Genomic DNA, 16,058 nt, shown 5'->3' with positions numbered 1-16,058 from the left:
ATTGGTCAGCAAAGTTTCACTTTCCATTTCTCAATGAATTTCCCGTTTCTCTCGGAAGTATGTCATATTATGTTTTTAGCTATGATTGACATGTTAGATCTTTAATAGTATTGCTTGGACTGATAGTATTATGAAATCCACTTGCAGAGATATTCGAAAACGCAAAAAATGTACCAAGCACAATGTTCTCTCACCATTCCTGATTTCTAACACACACTCACAGTGTTTGACGAGGTCCTGCTGTTATCAGAGCAGAAATGAAAGCTGCTGCTCTCAGTATGTTTTTCCGTTGTCTCTGTGCGCGTTCATATGTAAATTGCACACGCTTATTGTGTCCATTAGATCGGAAGATCTGAAAAAGCCCATACAGTTACTAGGGCTGGATCAAATGTATTAGTCTTTTTGCCCATTATTATCAGTCTAAATGAATCTATTACGAAATATAGGAGCTTGTTAAAACTCAAACGTGAGATTTTACTGGGACGGCGTGTTCTTTATTTATTACCGTTCGTTCATTTATTTTTTCGTTCGTCTTTTATTTAAATAGTCTACCCTTTACTGTGTCAATAATTACTGTGCTGCTAATTTCTGATTTGGGAGCGATTTGTTTGTCAGAAAAATGTTAGGCTACCTTTTTAAAAGTACTGCTCCTGTCTTAACAGACCTGTGTTTTATCACTAGTGTAGTGTCTGTTCTCGGAGCATATAAGCCTCTTAAAGGGGCCGCACCATATTTCTACTCGTTACACTGCCTTTATTGGAGAGAAGAATATCTTCATCATCTAATGGTATTCGGACCAGCCCTAGACAATATATCGATTCTCGGTCGATACAATGAATCTGGATCGATTCTTATCTCCAGATTCTGACTCCAGATTCTTTGTGTCGTGAATTGAGATTCGATGTATTGTCCTTGCGCTAACATTTACCCACCCATAGATGCTCCCTTCAAAAGAAATCAGGACAGAAGTGGTCGAATGTGAACAAAAACAGATTAAAACACCAGGTGTAAACGGGTATGCGTCTCCCTCGTCTACTTGCGATTCGATCGACCAAATCGCATCTTAATACCGGGTGTAAACGGGGCCTTAAACAAACTTCTATCGGTGGAAAAGTGGCTAAAGTTGCAGTTCCTAAATAAAGTTACCATTTACTTTGGTTTTTACTTGCCAGAGTCCATTTTTATTCTTATTCAGGGCTTTCCTATGGTTCATTTTTGGCCTGTGTTTTTTGTATCAGAGAGATTCTAGTTTGAGTATGACTGTCTAATGATAACGATTTACCACTGCCTCCTTAATGAGTACTGTTATTACTCACATGCACACATACAAACAGTTTACCAATGAAACACCTCTGTTGTTGCCAGGTAACGGGTCTGTATACTCCAGGACGAGGAGAGATAACCAGTCTGGATGCTGGAAACATCGATGACATCCTCAGTGAGTTCTTATCTTGTTTATTTGTGTGATTGAAGGAGGCTGTTTCAATCAGTACTTTCAATCAGACGGTTACCACACCTGTGTCATGCATGTGGGTGTGACTTAGCCAATGGTGCTTTGTCATTGTAGTAGATCAGATGAAATTAAACCACATGTTTCTCTCCACAGACAGTGCAGGGGTGGCTCTAGTCAACTTCTATGCAGACTGGTGAGTGTGTCTGTCGGCTTAACGCCTCCAGATGCGTGTTTGTGAGAGTTGTTGATTTGCTTTGTTTGCTGGTTCCCATGAAATTCTTAAAGGGTTTTTTCCCCCCAAAAATGAAAAAATTGTCATAATTTACTCACCCTCATGTCCTTCCAAACCCATAAGACTTTCGTTCATCTTCAAAACACAAATGAAGGTGTTTTAAATTAAATCTGAGAGATTTCTGTCCTTTCGTTGACAGTCCACGCAACTACCACTTTGACGCTTTAAAATCCTTATGAATCGAGTGGTTTAGTCCACATTTTCTGAAGAGACATGATCGCTTTATATGATGAACAGATTGAATTTAGGCTTTTAGTCACATAAACATTAATCAGAGAACATAAACAGAAGCTCTCAAACTTGCTTGACGTGAACAAAGCTCTTGCGGAAGCTCAAACGTGCTGCGTAACACACAAGAATGAACCTCATTGGTTCTCGTATGGCAAGCAAACATGCTTGAGCTTCTGTTTACCCAATCTGATGTTGATGAATGTTTATATGTGAATCTGTTCATCATGTAAAGTGATCGTGTCTCTTCAGAAAAATAGGACTAAACTGCTTAATTCTTATGGATTAGTTTTATAATCTCTTTATGAATTTTCTAAAAGGATAGTTTTTACTTATAAGCTATTGCTTCCGGTCTACTTTCATATGAGCGTTCATGAGAGGGACGTTGTACACAAGATGTAAGTGCGTTGTAAAGCTGTTTGTGCTTCTGCATTACTTTATGCTTAAACTTCACAACACACATACGTTTATATCAAGCTAAAGACAAGATCACTGTGTGTGATATTTCAAGCATCAAACGAGCAGCACCCATTCACTTGCATTATATTATGGACTCACAGAGATTGATTTTTTTCAAAAAAATCTTTGTGTTTATCTGAAGAGAGTCATATACATCAGGGATGGCATGAGGGGGAGTTTTTTTTTTTTTTTTTTTTTGTGTTGTTGTTGTTGTGTTGCTGTACAGTCCTTTGGTCTACTTTGTAGTGGAAAGGGCTCTATAAATAAAGTAGACTTGAGACTTGACTTGAGTAAATGATGAGAGAATTTTCTGTTTATATATGTTGAAATGTCCTGATGATGATATTATAAAACACTGATTATTATTAAAATCTTAAAGGTGCCCTAGAACGTCTTTTTAAAAGATGTAATATAAGTCTAAGGTGTCCCCTGAATGTGTCTGTGAAGTTTCAGCTCAAAATACCCCATAGATTTTGGGGCATCATTAACTATGCACCGATATATAGGTTGCGGCCCCTTTAAATCCCGCGCTCCCCCTCCCCCAGAGCTTGCGCTTGCCTTAAACAGCAAACACAAAGTTCACACAACTAATATAACCCTCAAAATGGATCTTTATAAGATGTTCGTCATGCATGCTGCGTGCATGGATCGGATCATGTGAGTATAGTATTTATTTGGATGTATTACATTTGATTCTGAATGAGTTTGAGGCTATGCTGCATGGCTAAAGCTAACATTACACACTGTTTGAGAGATTTATAAAGAATGAAGTTGTGTTTATGCATTATACAGACTGCAAGTGTTTAAAAATGAAAATAGCGACGGCTCTCTTGTCTCCGTGAATACAGTAATAAACGCTGGTAACTTTAACCACATTTAACAGTACATTAGCAACATGCTAACGAAACATTTAGAAAGACAGTTTACAAATATCACTAAAAATATCATGTTATCATGGATCATGTCAGTTATTATTGCTCCATCTGCCATTTTTCGCTATTGTTCTTGCTTGCTTACCTAGTCTGATGATTCAGCTGTGCACATCCAGACGTTCTGCCCTTGTCTAATGCCTCGATCACGGGCTGGCATATGCAAATATTGGGGGCGTACACCCCGACTGTTACGTAACAGTCTGTGTTATGTTGAGATTCGCCTGTTCTTCTGAGGTCTTTTAAACAAATGAGATTTATATAAGAAGGAGGAAACAATGGAGTTTGAAACTCAGTGTATGTCTTTTCCATGTACTGAACTCTTGTTATTCAACTATGCCAAGGTAAATTAAATTTTTAATTCTAGGGCACCTTTAATGAATAATATTAAATTATTAATACATTATTTGTTATTTTATTAATTATTGTATAAAACTGAGCATATATAGGATCTATAATTATTATGATTATTATGTTTATTATTCTTATTCATGCCATTTAAAAAAAAAATATTTGTTATAAAATGGTAAAATGGCATGATTAAAAACTGAAGTTATTTAAAAACTCTTTATACTTTAAACAAAGATTAAATCTTGACAAGGTGATCAGGACCTCAAATGCAAAGTAGAGGGGTCTCGTATTGCCATGAAGAGGTTTATCTTGTGATTTATGCCTAGCTTACTTCACATTTTATTGTACAGCTTATTAACACAGAATGAACAGACCTAAAATACTATTTATTAATTAAATATTTATTATTAATCATTTATTTGTCTAGAAAAAATAAACTAGCACTCGCATCTCATACTCTAAAGTATCTGTATCCTGTTCTGATGTCATTTTATTTGTATGTATTTTCCGCAGGTGTCGTTTCAGTCAGATGCTCCATCCTATTTTTGAGGAGGCGTCGAATATAGTGCGGGAGGAATATCCAGACGCTACACAGGTGGTGTTTGCCCGGGTGGACTGTGACCAGCACTGTGAGTTCACACACAGACACACACACACACACACACACACACACACACACACACACACATACTGGTTTAGCCTTTGAGATAAAGCAAATTAAACAGAATTATTGATGTCTTGTAAAGTGTTTGATGGTTTAATGACAAAACTGCATCTTCTGTGAAGTCAAGTCGGCTCAAAGATATCCCACAGCGTGGGTGTGTGTGAGAGAGAGAGACAGCGCATGACTGATTCCAGCCGATCGGCTTTGGAGTATTTACCCCCCACATTGGTTGACTTTCATTTCTCAGCCCCTCCCCCTTTCCTTCTTGCCTTCTTTCTTTCTCTTTTCTCTACATTCTTTAATTCTTTTCCTTTTTCTCTCTCTTTAGCCCTTTTTGTCTCTGTACTTTGACTTGAGACCATATTTCTAAAACGAGCCTTTCCCTGACCTCTGACCTTTTGATCTTTCCCTCTCATAACCTAAAAAGCAAAATATTCATGACACACTTTTTGTTCTTCAAAAGCAGAGCATCTGGAAGGTTAAAGTGTTCTTCTACATGTGGGTCCTAAAACTCACCCTTCTATGTATTACGAGCCAAACAGAAATCGGTGTGACCAGAAAAGCCATATCATCTTGTATTGGTTTTATTGATTTAAACACACCCTTTAGCTATTCACCTTTTAGGTATCTACAGTACTTGTCAAAAGTTTGAAAACATTAAATTTTTTTTTATTGTTTTTGAAATAAGTCTCTTATACTCACCAAGGCTACATTTATTTTATTAAAATACAGTAAAAACAGAACTATTCTAATATTATTACAATTTCAAATAATTGTTTTCTATTTTAATACATTTAAAAATGTCATTTATTCATATGATGGCAAAGCTGAATTTATAATATCTCAAATGTTAATGTTTATCTCAAATAAATGCTATTCTTTTGAACTTTCTATTCAAAGAATCCTGAAACACTTGACAGTTTCCAAAAAAAATGAAGCTGCACAACTGATTTCAACATTTATTATAATAAGAAATGTTTCTTGAGCAGCAAATCAGCATATTAGAATGATTTCTGAAGGATCATGTGACACTGAAGACTGGAGTAATGGCTGCTGTTTTTGTTATGTTTCTCCCGATAGCTGATATAGCCCAGCGCTACAGGATAAGCAAATACCCCACACTCAAACTGTTCAGGAATGGGATGATGATGAAGCGAGAGTACAGAGGTCAAAGGTCAGTAACCGCCATCGCTGATTTCATCCGCCAGCAGAAAGTGGATCCAATCAAAGGGATAGAAAATCTGGAGGAAATCAGCATTATAGATGTGAGTGTTTCACAATCACAATACTATATAATTTTATTTCTGTGGTACATTTTAAGCTTACCAAAATGCTTGCTGTGTCATCTAACTTTCCTTTCTCTCTTTCAGAGGAGTAGACGCACCATCATTGGTTACTTTGAGAAAAAAGACTCTGACAATTACCGTACTTATGAGAAAGTGGCCAACATCCTGAGAGATGACTGTGTTTTCCTGGCAGCTTTTGGGTAGGAGAAGCACTTGAGATACTTAAAGTCAGCCTATCTGCTTTGTAAATACATGTATTGATCTTATTGTGAACCTAAGATGACGATTCTGTCATTTACTCACCCTCATGTCATGTCAAACCTGTATACTGTTATTTTTTCAGTGGAACACAGAAAGACAATTTTTAATAATCTTCACACAGCTCTTTTCCATACGACAATACAGTTGTGACCATATGGCTTCAGAAGAAGCACAAATCATATGGACTACTTTTATGATTCCTTAATGGTGCTGTTTAGTCCATTTTGGTGCTCGAATGCCTGTGTTCAGTATGAACAGAAAATAACAAATGGGTTTGAAATTATGAGTATGTTAGGTGTGTAAATAATGAGAGAATTTTCATTTTGGGTGAACTATTTCTTCAAAATCAAGTCAGTTTTTCTTCATTACCTCAGTTTAAATTTCTTTTCTCACACCAGTTTGATTCTTTCTATGCCTCTCTCGTTTTTTTTCAGGGAAGTTTCAAAGCCTGAGCGGTTCAGTGGTGATAATATTATTTATAAGCCAATGGGAGAGAATGCTCCTGACATGGTCTACATGGGCTCGCTCACAAACTTTGACCTCAGCTATGCTTGGACACAGGACAAGTGTGTGCCGCTAGTCCGAGAAATCACATTTGAAAATGGAGAGGTATGATTTCCTTTCTCGAAATATCTTTTTGTGTGTGTACATGAGGTATCATATGTAGTTTCTTTCCATTTTGTCCGGATTGTTATTTGTGTACATCTAACAGTTCAGCCGAACAGCCAAATCATCATTTGCATAAGAAAAGTCCCCTCCCCCTCAGTGTACTTTTCCCACACTCAAGCACATCTGAGTGTGTACGTTTCAAGTGTGTTTGTGTTTTAAAGACGTCCGCATGCCATGTCCTTTTAGTAGGTGTGGGTTTTTTCTTTGATTTACTTGACCGCATGTTTTGAATAACTTCAGAATCTGTTGCTTGGTGATATGGCAGTTTCTCCACAATCTGCTCCACTGACCCACCTCTGCTTAACTGCACTTCAGCAAGCCATCCTACACACTCTTAAAACTCATTATGCATCATTTAGTTCCAGTCCTCAAATCAGTACGACCAATGGTGCTAATATTTTGTATAACGTCACTGGGGCTTTTCACTGTTTGTAAAGTATCACTCTGCTTGTCTGCTCGACTATGTTTAGAATATGTGTTTTTGTGTGTGTTTTAAGGAATTGACGGAAGAGGGCATCCCGTTCCTGATCCTTTTCCATCAGAAGGACGACACAGAGAGTCTGGAGAAATTTCAGCAGGAAGTGGCTCGCCAGCTTATCAGTGAAAAAGGTATGGACGGGCCGGTCAGGATCATCTTTCATAATTCATTGGTTATTTTCTGTGAAAATTGCTGTTTTGAATCCAAAATAGGTCATTTGTGTGGATCCGAGTTCTTTTCAAAGAATCGAACATATTCACAAGTTGGTCTGAATGATTCCTTACCAACCGAATGATTTTTAAAAATCAAATCCTGTGTTCGTAAAAAACAGGAATTGTCATGGAATAGTCATGGAAATTTAAAATGTGTGGGAAGGCTGATTTTTGCACGTCCAAACTATGGATGAGCACGATTATCAACAAGTTGACTAATTGTCCAACAACAAATTAGTCAGTAGTCGAGTCATGGATCATTTTTCTTTTTCCATGAACATTGCTTTTCAAGACATAGTACTGAGTTCAGGGCTCCATTTCCCAAAAGCATTGTAAGCCATCAATGCATTTTTTTTTTATGGAGTAAAAGTAGAAGTATTCTAATCTCTTTTCCATCACACTGTGAAAACAAACTGCCCAATCACACGGCTGTTTGAAAACATAAATATTGTTTCACTTTCTTCTTCGTGACAAGCAGAGGCGACTCTAAAAAGTAATTTAATTTTTTTTATCGATTTTTACACATGGGTCCGAACTAGGGCTTCATGATATATTGTTTTAGAATCGATATCGCGATGCGCGCATCCACGATAGTCACATTGCAGGATGTGCGATGCCTAGTATAGGGATCTAGCCTGACGTGGTCATACTCAATTCTATTTCGAATATGAGTCTGATACTGCTCCATTGGGCTTTGATTATGGGGGCGTATTTCAGCCGATCCAGGAAAGACCTCAATTGGATAGACCTACAACCAATCAGAGCTACAGAGTAAGTGACGTATGTTGAGCGCCGCATAGTTGTCAACAGAACTCTTCTTAGCGACCATCGGGGCCAGCTGATAAATCAAACTTTTGCCGAATCCCGTAGGAAGGACGGCAAAGACATCTTTCCCATCGATAAATGCCTTGATCGCGGTCCTCTGTTCCTTTTTTAAAATTAATGCGCTGTCGATATCTTCTATAACGGACGCGATGGCGGAATCTACACATCTCAGTTCTTCAACAGCCATCATTGTTGTAAACCTTTGACCTTTCGCAAAGACCCGCCCCCCCTTAGTTACTGTTGCTTTGTCCGACAAGCCGTGGCGCTGTCACGCCACTCAGAGTGGAAAATACATCGCGGAGCAAAGAGGAAACTGACAACACATCGACAGACGAGACAGAGCAGGTTACTTATGATATTAAACAAAGTCCCAGCTTTCAAACTGTGTAGTTATTAAAAAAATTCAAACAATAAAAACCGTTTTGTGGCTCTTTAATGGGTTGTGACCATGACCGTGACAGATTGCTGTAGCGCCTCAGCTCAAGAGGCTCGTGAACCGATCATCTCTTCCTACTAGTCCATTTATAGCATCAAATAAACATGAATGAACATGAGAATGAATGTTGTTTCAAACGCGGAAAGACGTCAATATGCGCAATTTTTCAAGTTTAACTCCACCGAGGTTAATCTTCTAACTCCTGACTGCTTTGTCGGACAAAATGGCGGATGCGGCGTTCTGATTGGTTAGATCGCTTGTCAATCAAACTCCCCAAGTGCTCTTTGATGACGTGGCTGATTACGTTTCTGGTGATAATAGGCTTGTTCGAGATGCATCGGCGCTGCGCAGACCGATCGGTGTATGACCTCAAAGTACCGCGAGAGCGATTCAAAAGCATAAGGAGTCGTCTGGTCTCCAATTGCTCTCGCGGTACTTTGATGTCACACGCCGATCGGTCTGTGCAGCGCCGATGCATCTCGAACAAGCCTAATCTGTCAATCATCGCCCTGACAATGTGATTGGTTCGAACAGTTTCTGTTCGGGCATAATTACTCCTCTATGGATCGAGTCCAGACCGAACTCCCCGACCTCAAAATGTTGTGGGCGGGGCTAAGTTCGGCTGGCATCCAGGCTAATAGGGATCCTTACGGACCAGACACCACGGTTCAAAACGCACCTGATTCTCAGATTAATTGCAAAATTTGACCAACATACTATGAAAGTTTATCATTTGCACATGTTTTAGGTCCTGTCAGTTTAAACATTCAAGCTATTTTAAACCATTTGGGCACACAAAGACGCGAAAGAAAACTCAATTCTGAACATGCGTCTGTTTTCTGTGCGCACACACAGAGCCTTGCTGATGCACGTGAACACCGAATGCAGTTCTCATCTGTGTCTATTTGTGCCTGAAAGGACACAAACATGCAAAAAAAAAAAAGTCAAAATTAACGTAAAACATTGAGTATCCTCATAAACACAGTTGCTTATGGCTTAGGTGAACTGAACAATTGACAGTATTCTAGATCCACGATTTGGTCTTAAAGTGACAGTAGCCTAATATTCCTGCTGCTTTTTGTGTCATGAATGTTAATCAAACAACAAAAGACAAAGAGAAAAATCACTTTTGTAGCTTTAACACAGATTAATTATATTTAATTTATACAGTAAAGACTATGTTGTGTTATTTTACATTTGATTATTCAATTTCTGTACCTGAATACTGTTCGACAGCACCATTTCTTTAATTTGTATCTTCTATTATATTTATCTATGCTTGCAATTTGTTCATTATTTTATATGCATATTCACTCACCTACAAAATCACCTCAATGATTCTAGATTGATTAATTCTTTCCAAATAGAGCTATTCAAGTCATCTGGTGAATTTCTTTCATATCGCAATATATATTGCAGAAAAACAATATATATATATATAGCATTGAGTTCAGGGCTGCCTTTCTCCAAAGCATCGTAAGCCTAAGTAGATCATAGAGACCAGTGGCACCAATGGTATCTATGATCTACTTAGTCTTACAATGCTTTTGGGAAACGAAGCCCAGAATGATTCAACTTTTAAAAACGTTTCAAGCTGTGTTCCATTCTGTTGTGCTTTGTCTAGCTGTTTTTGAATGCAAGAACACATCTAATGTGATCGCCTAATCTAATCACGGCCTAATTGACTAATCAATTAGTCGTTCAGATAACCCACCAACTAGTCAGTTTTGCACAACCCTAACTCAAATGTACTTTTGATGGCCAAAAGTGCTGTTTAGATCAGCTCACAAGGTTTTGAAGATCTAAACTGACCTTGTCTCCCTCTCACAGGTTCAATAAATTTCCTTCATGCCGATTGCGATAAGTTCCGGCACCCTCTACTGCACATTCAGAAGACCCCCGCTGACTGCCCTGTAATTGCCATCGATAGTTTCCGCCACATGTATGTCTTCCCAGAGTTCAGCGACCTCGCGTAAGTATTGCACTTGTCCATATGTCTTTAATGCAGAGATTATTTCAGCCTCCTCCCTGCAGGTTATCTCTTGTTCCAGACTCCTAGCAATTAAATGATGATTATAGACTTGGCCCCACAGCAACACACACTCAAAAAGAGAGTGATAGTGAACAGGCTTTGGGCTTCATCTCTCAGCCAGTTACGCCAATTAATTTAGCGACACCTGACAGATAGCTGTAATGTGTGTGAACGTAGTAGCCTAGTTTTCACGGTTTATAACTATGTTATAACTACTTTACTACAACATTATTATTATTTATGACACCAGAGTCACCATATATGACAAAAAGCATCATAATTCAGCGCATGCCTTATTTTATTAAGCACTCTGCATATCCTATTATCCAATAAGGGCCTTATCAGCCTGCCTCCCATCAGTCTTTGATACAGCTGATTGTCCAGGGGGTCCGTGGAGTCTGGGACAGTACAGATGATGTTGTTATCTTGTTAAAATGCTGTGGTTTTGGAGACTGTCGGCCCTCTCAGGGTCTTATCGCTCATTAAATCAATGATGCTGCTTGTGTTGTTGTTTGTTTTTTGGACTCTTTTATTATGCCTTGTGCGTATGAACAGGGTTCCAGGAAAGCTGAGGCAGTTTGTATTGGACCTGCACTCAGGAAAGTTGCACAGAGAGTTTCATCACGGCCCAGACCCCACAGACAGCACTCCAGGACAGGTGAGAGTTGCCGTATGGGTGTGCTTTTGAACAGGAATTTGAGTTGTGCTTGCCATCGTTTATTTTTTTTATTTGAGGCTTTTTCAGTTTTTACAAGGAATGGGCATCAAACTTGGATGTGAAGGCGGTGATTGATCATGGAAACACCAAAACATTTACTACTTATCCAAATAAATTTTTTTATTGTAGTTTTTTGTTGTTGTTGTTGTTGTTGTTTTGTTTTCTAATTCAATTCATACTAATTTGATTTAAATTCCTTTCCATAGACACAATATTTTTATTATTTTATTATTTAAAGGATTAGTTCACTTTCAAATGAAAATTACCCCAAGCTTTACTCACCCTCAAGCCATTCTAGGTGTATGAGACTTTCTTCTTTCTGATGAATGCAATCGAAGATATATTAATTAAATATCCTGACGCATCCAAGCTATAATGGCAGTGAGTGTTACCAAATGAGAATGAGCTGAAGAATGTGCTTCCATCCACATCCATCCATCATTAACCCCCCCGGAGCCGTGTGAAGTACATTTAAGTCCTTCTAAAGCGAAGCGATGCGTTTGTGTGTAAAAAAAAAAATAAATAAATAAAAATCCATATTTAACAAGTTATGAAGTAAAATATCTAGCTTCCGCCAGACCGCCTTTCATATTCAACTTACGAAGAAAGTGTAAACTGCCATCACTGTCCACAAGACTTCTGGGTACTGAATGTTGAAGTCCAGAATTTTTTGCTTTAAAATTATGTGAAAATCATCATGCCTACTCATTCACATAAAATAATATATTGATTTAAAGCTTTTTCTGCAATTGCAATAGGGAAGGCGTAGGACGTAGCGTAAGCTTTTTGAACTGCAGGAGTTTTACAATTTCTTTGCAAGTTAAATATGAAAGGTGGTCTGGCGGAAGCTAGATATTTTACTTCATAACTTGTTAAATATGGATTTTTTTTTTTTTTTTAATTCAGCTTTGCCATTAGAGAAATAAATTACACTTTAAAGTATGTTAAAATAGAAAGAAGTTATTTAAAATTTCACACTATTACTGTTTGTTCAGTTCAGAAGGCCTTTATTAACCCGCCGGAGCTGTGTGAAGTATGTTTATGATGGATGGATGGAAGTGGATGGACGCACTTTCTTCAGCTACACTGGACAGTTTCTCTTACAAACACCTAGACATTCTGAGATAAATTTTTAAGTCAAACTAATTGGCATGCCCTCTTAAAAGCACAATGCAACTGATGTTCTGTTGAGTATTCAAGTAAACAAATTGACCAATATGCCCATCCCTAGTTTGTTCTAGTTCCACAGTAATACTATAGTTCAAGAGTTTTGAGTCAGTAAGGTTTTTTAAATGTCACTTCATCAACACTGCACTTATTTCACTTATTTAAAAATACAGTACAAACAGTAATAGTGTGAAACTTAAATTAACTTCTTTAAAATAGAAAGTGTAATTTACTTCTCTAATGGCAAAGCTGAATTTTCAGCAGCCATTATTTCAGTCTTCAGTCACATGATCCTTCAGAAATCATTCTAATATACTGATTTGGCTCTCAGGAAACATTTCTCATTATCATTAATATTGAAACAGTTGTTCTTAATTTATTACTTATTACTTAATTATTTTGTGAAAACCATGAATTATATTTCAGAATTATATGATAATTTATTTGAAATAGAACATTTTTTTAACAATGTAAAGGTCTTTACAATTACTTTTGATTAATTTAATGCATCCTTTCAAAATAAAATTATTCATTTCTTAAATACTGACTCCAAACTTATGAACTGGAGTGATAAAACTACACTTTATATCAGTATCAATGCTTGTAAATTTACGTTTCCTTTAACAAATTAAAGATTGTACATAACAGCTCATCATTATGCTATGTTAGTTAATAAACTTCTCTGTTTGGCTCGTGCATGTCGAAGTGACATTTGCTGAAAATCAGTGTTGTCCAATTTTGCGCTGATTAAAGTGCCCCATTATGACAGGCACTTTTACTCAGGTTGTGAGTTCAGCACACTTCCTGGTCAAAATCTCTGAAAAGAACATGTTCATCTAGACTAATTAATTCAGGCGTACATTAATTAAGACTATGACTGAATGAAACATGCGTGCTGACATTTGAGTGCGTGCATAGCAGAATGAACCCGGTGACCTCTGTGCAGAGCGATCTGCTGACAGGAACACATCCATCTACACATAGTCCGAGTATAATGACTGTGAATGGTCGCTTTACAGATCCAGGTGATTTGTGGTCGTTTATTTGTCTGTCTGTCTGTGTGTGTATTCCAGCAGGAGGAAGACGGAGAGGTGGCCAGTAATCCCCCAGAGAGTTCTTTCCAGAAATTGGCCCCAAGTGAAACACGTTATACCATCCTCAGGGACCGGGACGAGCTGTGATGTCACAACTGCATCGAGACCCAACCCAGAACCCAGCAGTCAGCTGGTGCCAACCTGGCACTGCCGCTGCCTGTGCGACATCTATTTTCATAATTTTTATTTTAGATAAAAAAAAAAAAGTGAGAAGGTGAACCCCTGAGCTTTTTTGGGGTGGGCAATGAAGAGGAGCGTTTTTACATTTGTTTTTGGAGCTTGTAAATATGTTTGTGCTCTGTGGGTCTTGTCTAAATTAAAAATGATTTTTTTCTTTTTCCCCCCCCCTACATTTTTGTCCACCCAAGTCCCCTTTTTTGTAGGAAAACATTGGTACATTGGTGGTCCTCTTTGTTGGCAATGCACATTGAGTTTATTATGGATCATAAATGGGCAAGTGGAATCATGGGAAAATGTAGTCCAAGAACAAACCTGCAGTCAACCTGTGGTGTTTCACTCCAGTCCTTAACTGAGTGTGTGTGTGTGTGCGTGCGTGTGTGTGTGTGTGTGTGTTACAGCACATGTATGTTACATGTGGTTATTAGTCTGTATTCATATGTACTGTACCCTCCCAGACTTGTTAAAATTCACACTCGCTAAGATCCAGACTGGCTAGTCTCATATCATCCCATTCCATCAGGGGGAGTGGTCAGGGGCAGGGTTATGTGGGGGTCGGGTTTAGAAGGGTAAGGATTATTTGTAAATCTGTCATCTCAGAGGGGACAAGGAAACCAAAAAAAGAAAAGTAAATTAAAAAACGTTTTACAAGATTCTACTTTGTCTGTTTCATTATTATATTTTCTTTTCCCTGTAATTAATGTTTTTCTACTTTTGCACTTACTATGTCACATCACATCTGTACATTAAAAGATATTTCATAAAAGGTAAAAAGTTAATAGGTAATAGTTGGTAGGTTATAGCTTCAGGTTTCACTTTGCTCGTCATTTTCAATGCAATTGGTTGTCGGTAGTTAAGCATCACACTGCACACAATTGGGACCGCAATGCGGGGTTAACACCGCAAAAGCAGTGCTAACCCTGCTCCGGAGCAGGTTTTCATAACCCGTGGTAAAAAAAGAGGTGCTAGCCCTGATAAACTTTCCTTTACCCAGGGTTAAATGCAGTGTTTAGAATAACCCGGGGTTAAGCACAGTGTAAAAAAAAGCCCAAAGATTTAAGATGATCTGAAAGGGTTAGTTTACCCAAAAATGAAAATTCTGTCATTTATTCACCCTAACGTTGTTGTTTTTTTTAACTAAATAGTTTTGGTTGCCATTGACTTCCATTGTTTTTTGTCCTTACGACGGAAATCAATGGGAACCAAAACTGTTTGGTTACCAACATTCTTCAAAATATTTTATATTCTGTAGAAGAAAAAGTCACAGGTTTGGCACGACATGAGGGTGAGTAAATAATGACCGAATTTTCATGATTGGGTGTACGCTTTATAGGTGCTTGACCTAAAGGATTGATCTAATAAATTGGGGAGAAATGTCACAAAGACAAAATATTGCCTTGTGAGCACTTCATACTCCCATCTGCACATCATCGTGTTAACCCTTCAAACAGACATGCCAATCAAGAAGGTGACCGACCTAGATGACTAAACTGAGATGAAAAACAGAAAAAAAAAATGTTAGAGTTAAGATAACATCAAAAAACTCAGACTGGCACAAATTATGTAATAGCTCAAAAAAAAAAAAAAAAAAAAACTTGATTTAATCAGTCATGTTTTCATAAAATGTGTCATGGTCTCGGTGTAGAGAAGTGTTTATGTCCCAAAGTCAACAGATCAGATAAACTGCCCAGTATGCGTGCAAAAATCAACAGCTTGTCACTGGGGCAGTATCAAGAGTTACACCTTTGTTCTTTATCGACCCCTAAAGAGACCATATTAGTGACTTGTTATTGTCCCAGTGACAAGCTAAAGGTACAATTTTTGCACTTTTTTTTGTTGTTGTTCTGAGAGTGTGGGGGCAGCAGCATCATCCAAATGTCACTGACAAGGCTCACAGACCCTACCTAAAGAGTGAATGCAGCAACTATAGATTCAGACTGTTATATTATTGCCACTCAGTGGCATCTTCAATTGACAAATGAACTTTTTAAGCTTCTTAAATCAAATTTTTGAAAATGACCTACTGTCCAACAGTGTTGTTATTGTTAACTAAAACTATTAAAAATAATTTTTGATTAAAAATAAAATTGACAAATTAAATATATGAATATCAGATTAAATTCTTAAATTAAACTAGAAATGTTTCCTGCATGGGCAACTAACCAAAATAAGAAGACTAAAATGACTAAAACTGAAAAGAAAAAAAAAAAGCTATACAGAATTATTAAAGAAACTAACAAAGTATAAAGTTAATTCAAAATATTAATAACATATAAAACTAAAAGTATATAATTAATACTAAGATAACACTGCCGTCAATCAAAAAT

At 37.5% G+C, this 16,058-nt stretch overlaps 1 protein-coding gene across 2 annotated transcripts in view; it reads left to right on the top strand.

Moving 5' to 3' along the window:
- erp44 (endoplasmic reticulum protein 44) overlaps positions 1–14,384 on the top strand; it is a 20,674-nt gene extending 6,290 nt beyond the window's left edge. The window contains exons 2-11 of one of the 2 annotated variants that reach the window (XM_048152113.1): positions 1,366–1,438; positions 1,607–1,646; positions 4,226–4,341; positions 5,457–5,641; positions 5,747–5,862; positions 6,358–6,532; positions 7,090–7,201; positions 10,374–10,515; positions 11,131–11,233; positions 13,537–14,384. In XM_048152113.1, coding sequence (XP_048008070.1) covers positions 1,366–1,438; positions 1,607–1,646; positions 4,226–4,341; positions 5,457–5,641; positions 5,747–5,862; positions 6,358–6,532; positions 7,090–7,201; positions 10,374–10,515; positions 11,131–11,233; positions 13,537–13,641 — 1,167 coding nt within the window. In that variant the 3' untranslated portion in view covers positions 13,642–14,384. Of the gene's footprint in view, positions 1–1,365; positions 1,439–1,606; positions 1,647–4,225; positions 4,342–5,456; positions 5,642–5,746; positions 5,863–6,357; positions 6,533–7,089; positions 7,202–10,373; positions 10,516–11,130; positions 11,234–13,533 lie in introns of both variants that reach the window. The other variant, XM_048152112.1, reaches the window with a different exon arrangement.
- The last annotated feature ends 1,674 nt before the right edge of the window (positions 14,385–16,058 follow it).

Source organism: Megalobrama amblycephala, linkage group LG13 (assembly GCF_018812025.1).
Source record: "Megalobrama amblycephala isolate DHTTF-2021 linkage group LG13, ASM1881202v1, whole genome shotgun sequence".
NCBI lineage: Eukaryota > Metazoa > Chordata > Actinopteri > Cypriniformes > Xenocyprididae > Megalobrama > Megalobrama amblycephala.
Note: the sequence above shows the minus strand (reverse complement) of the source record. Positions and strands in the feature narration are given on the sequence as shown.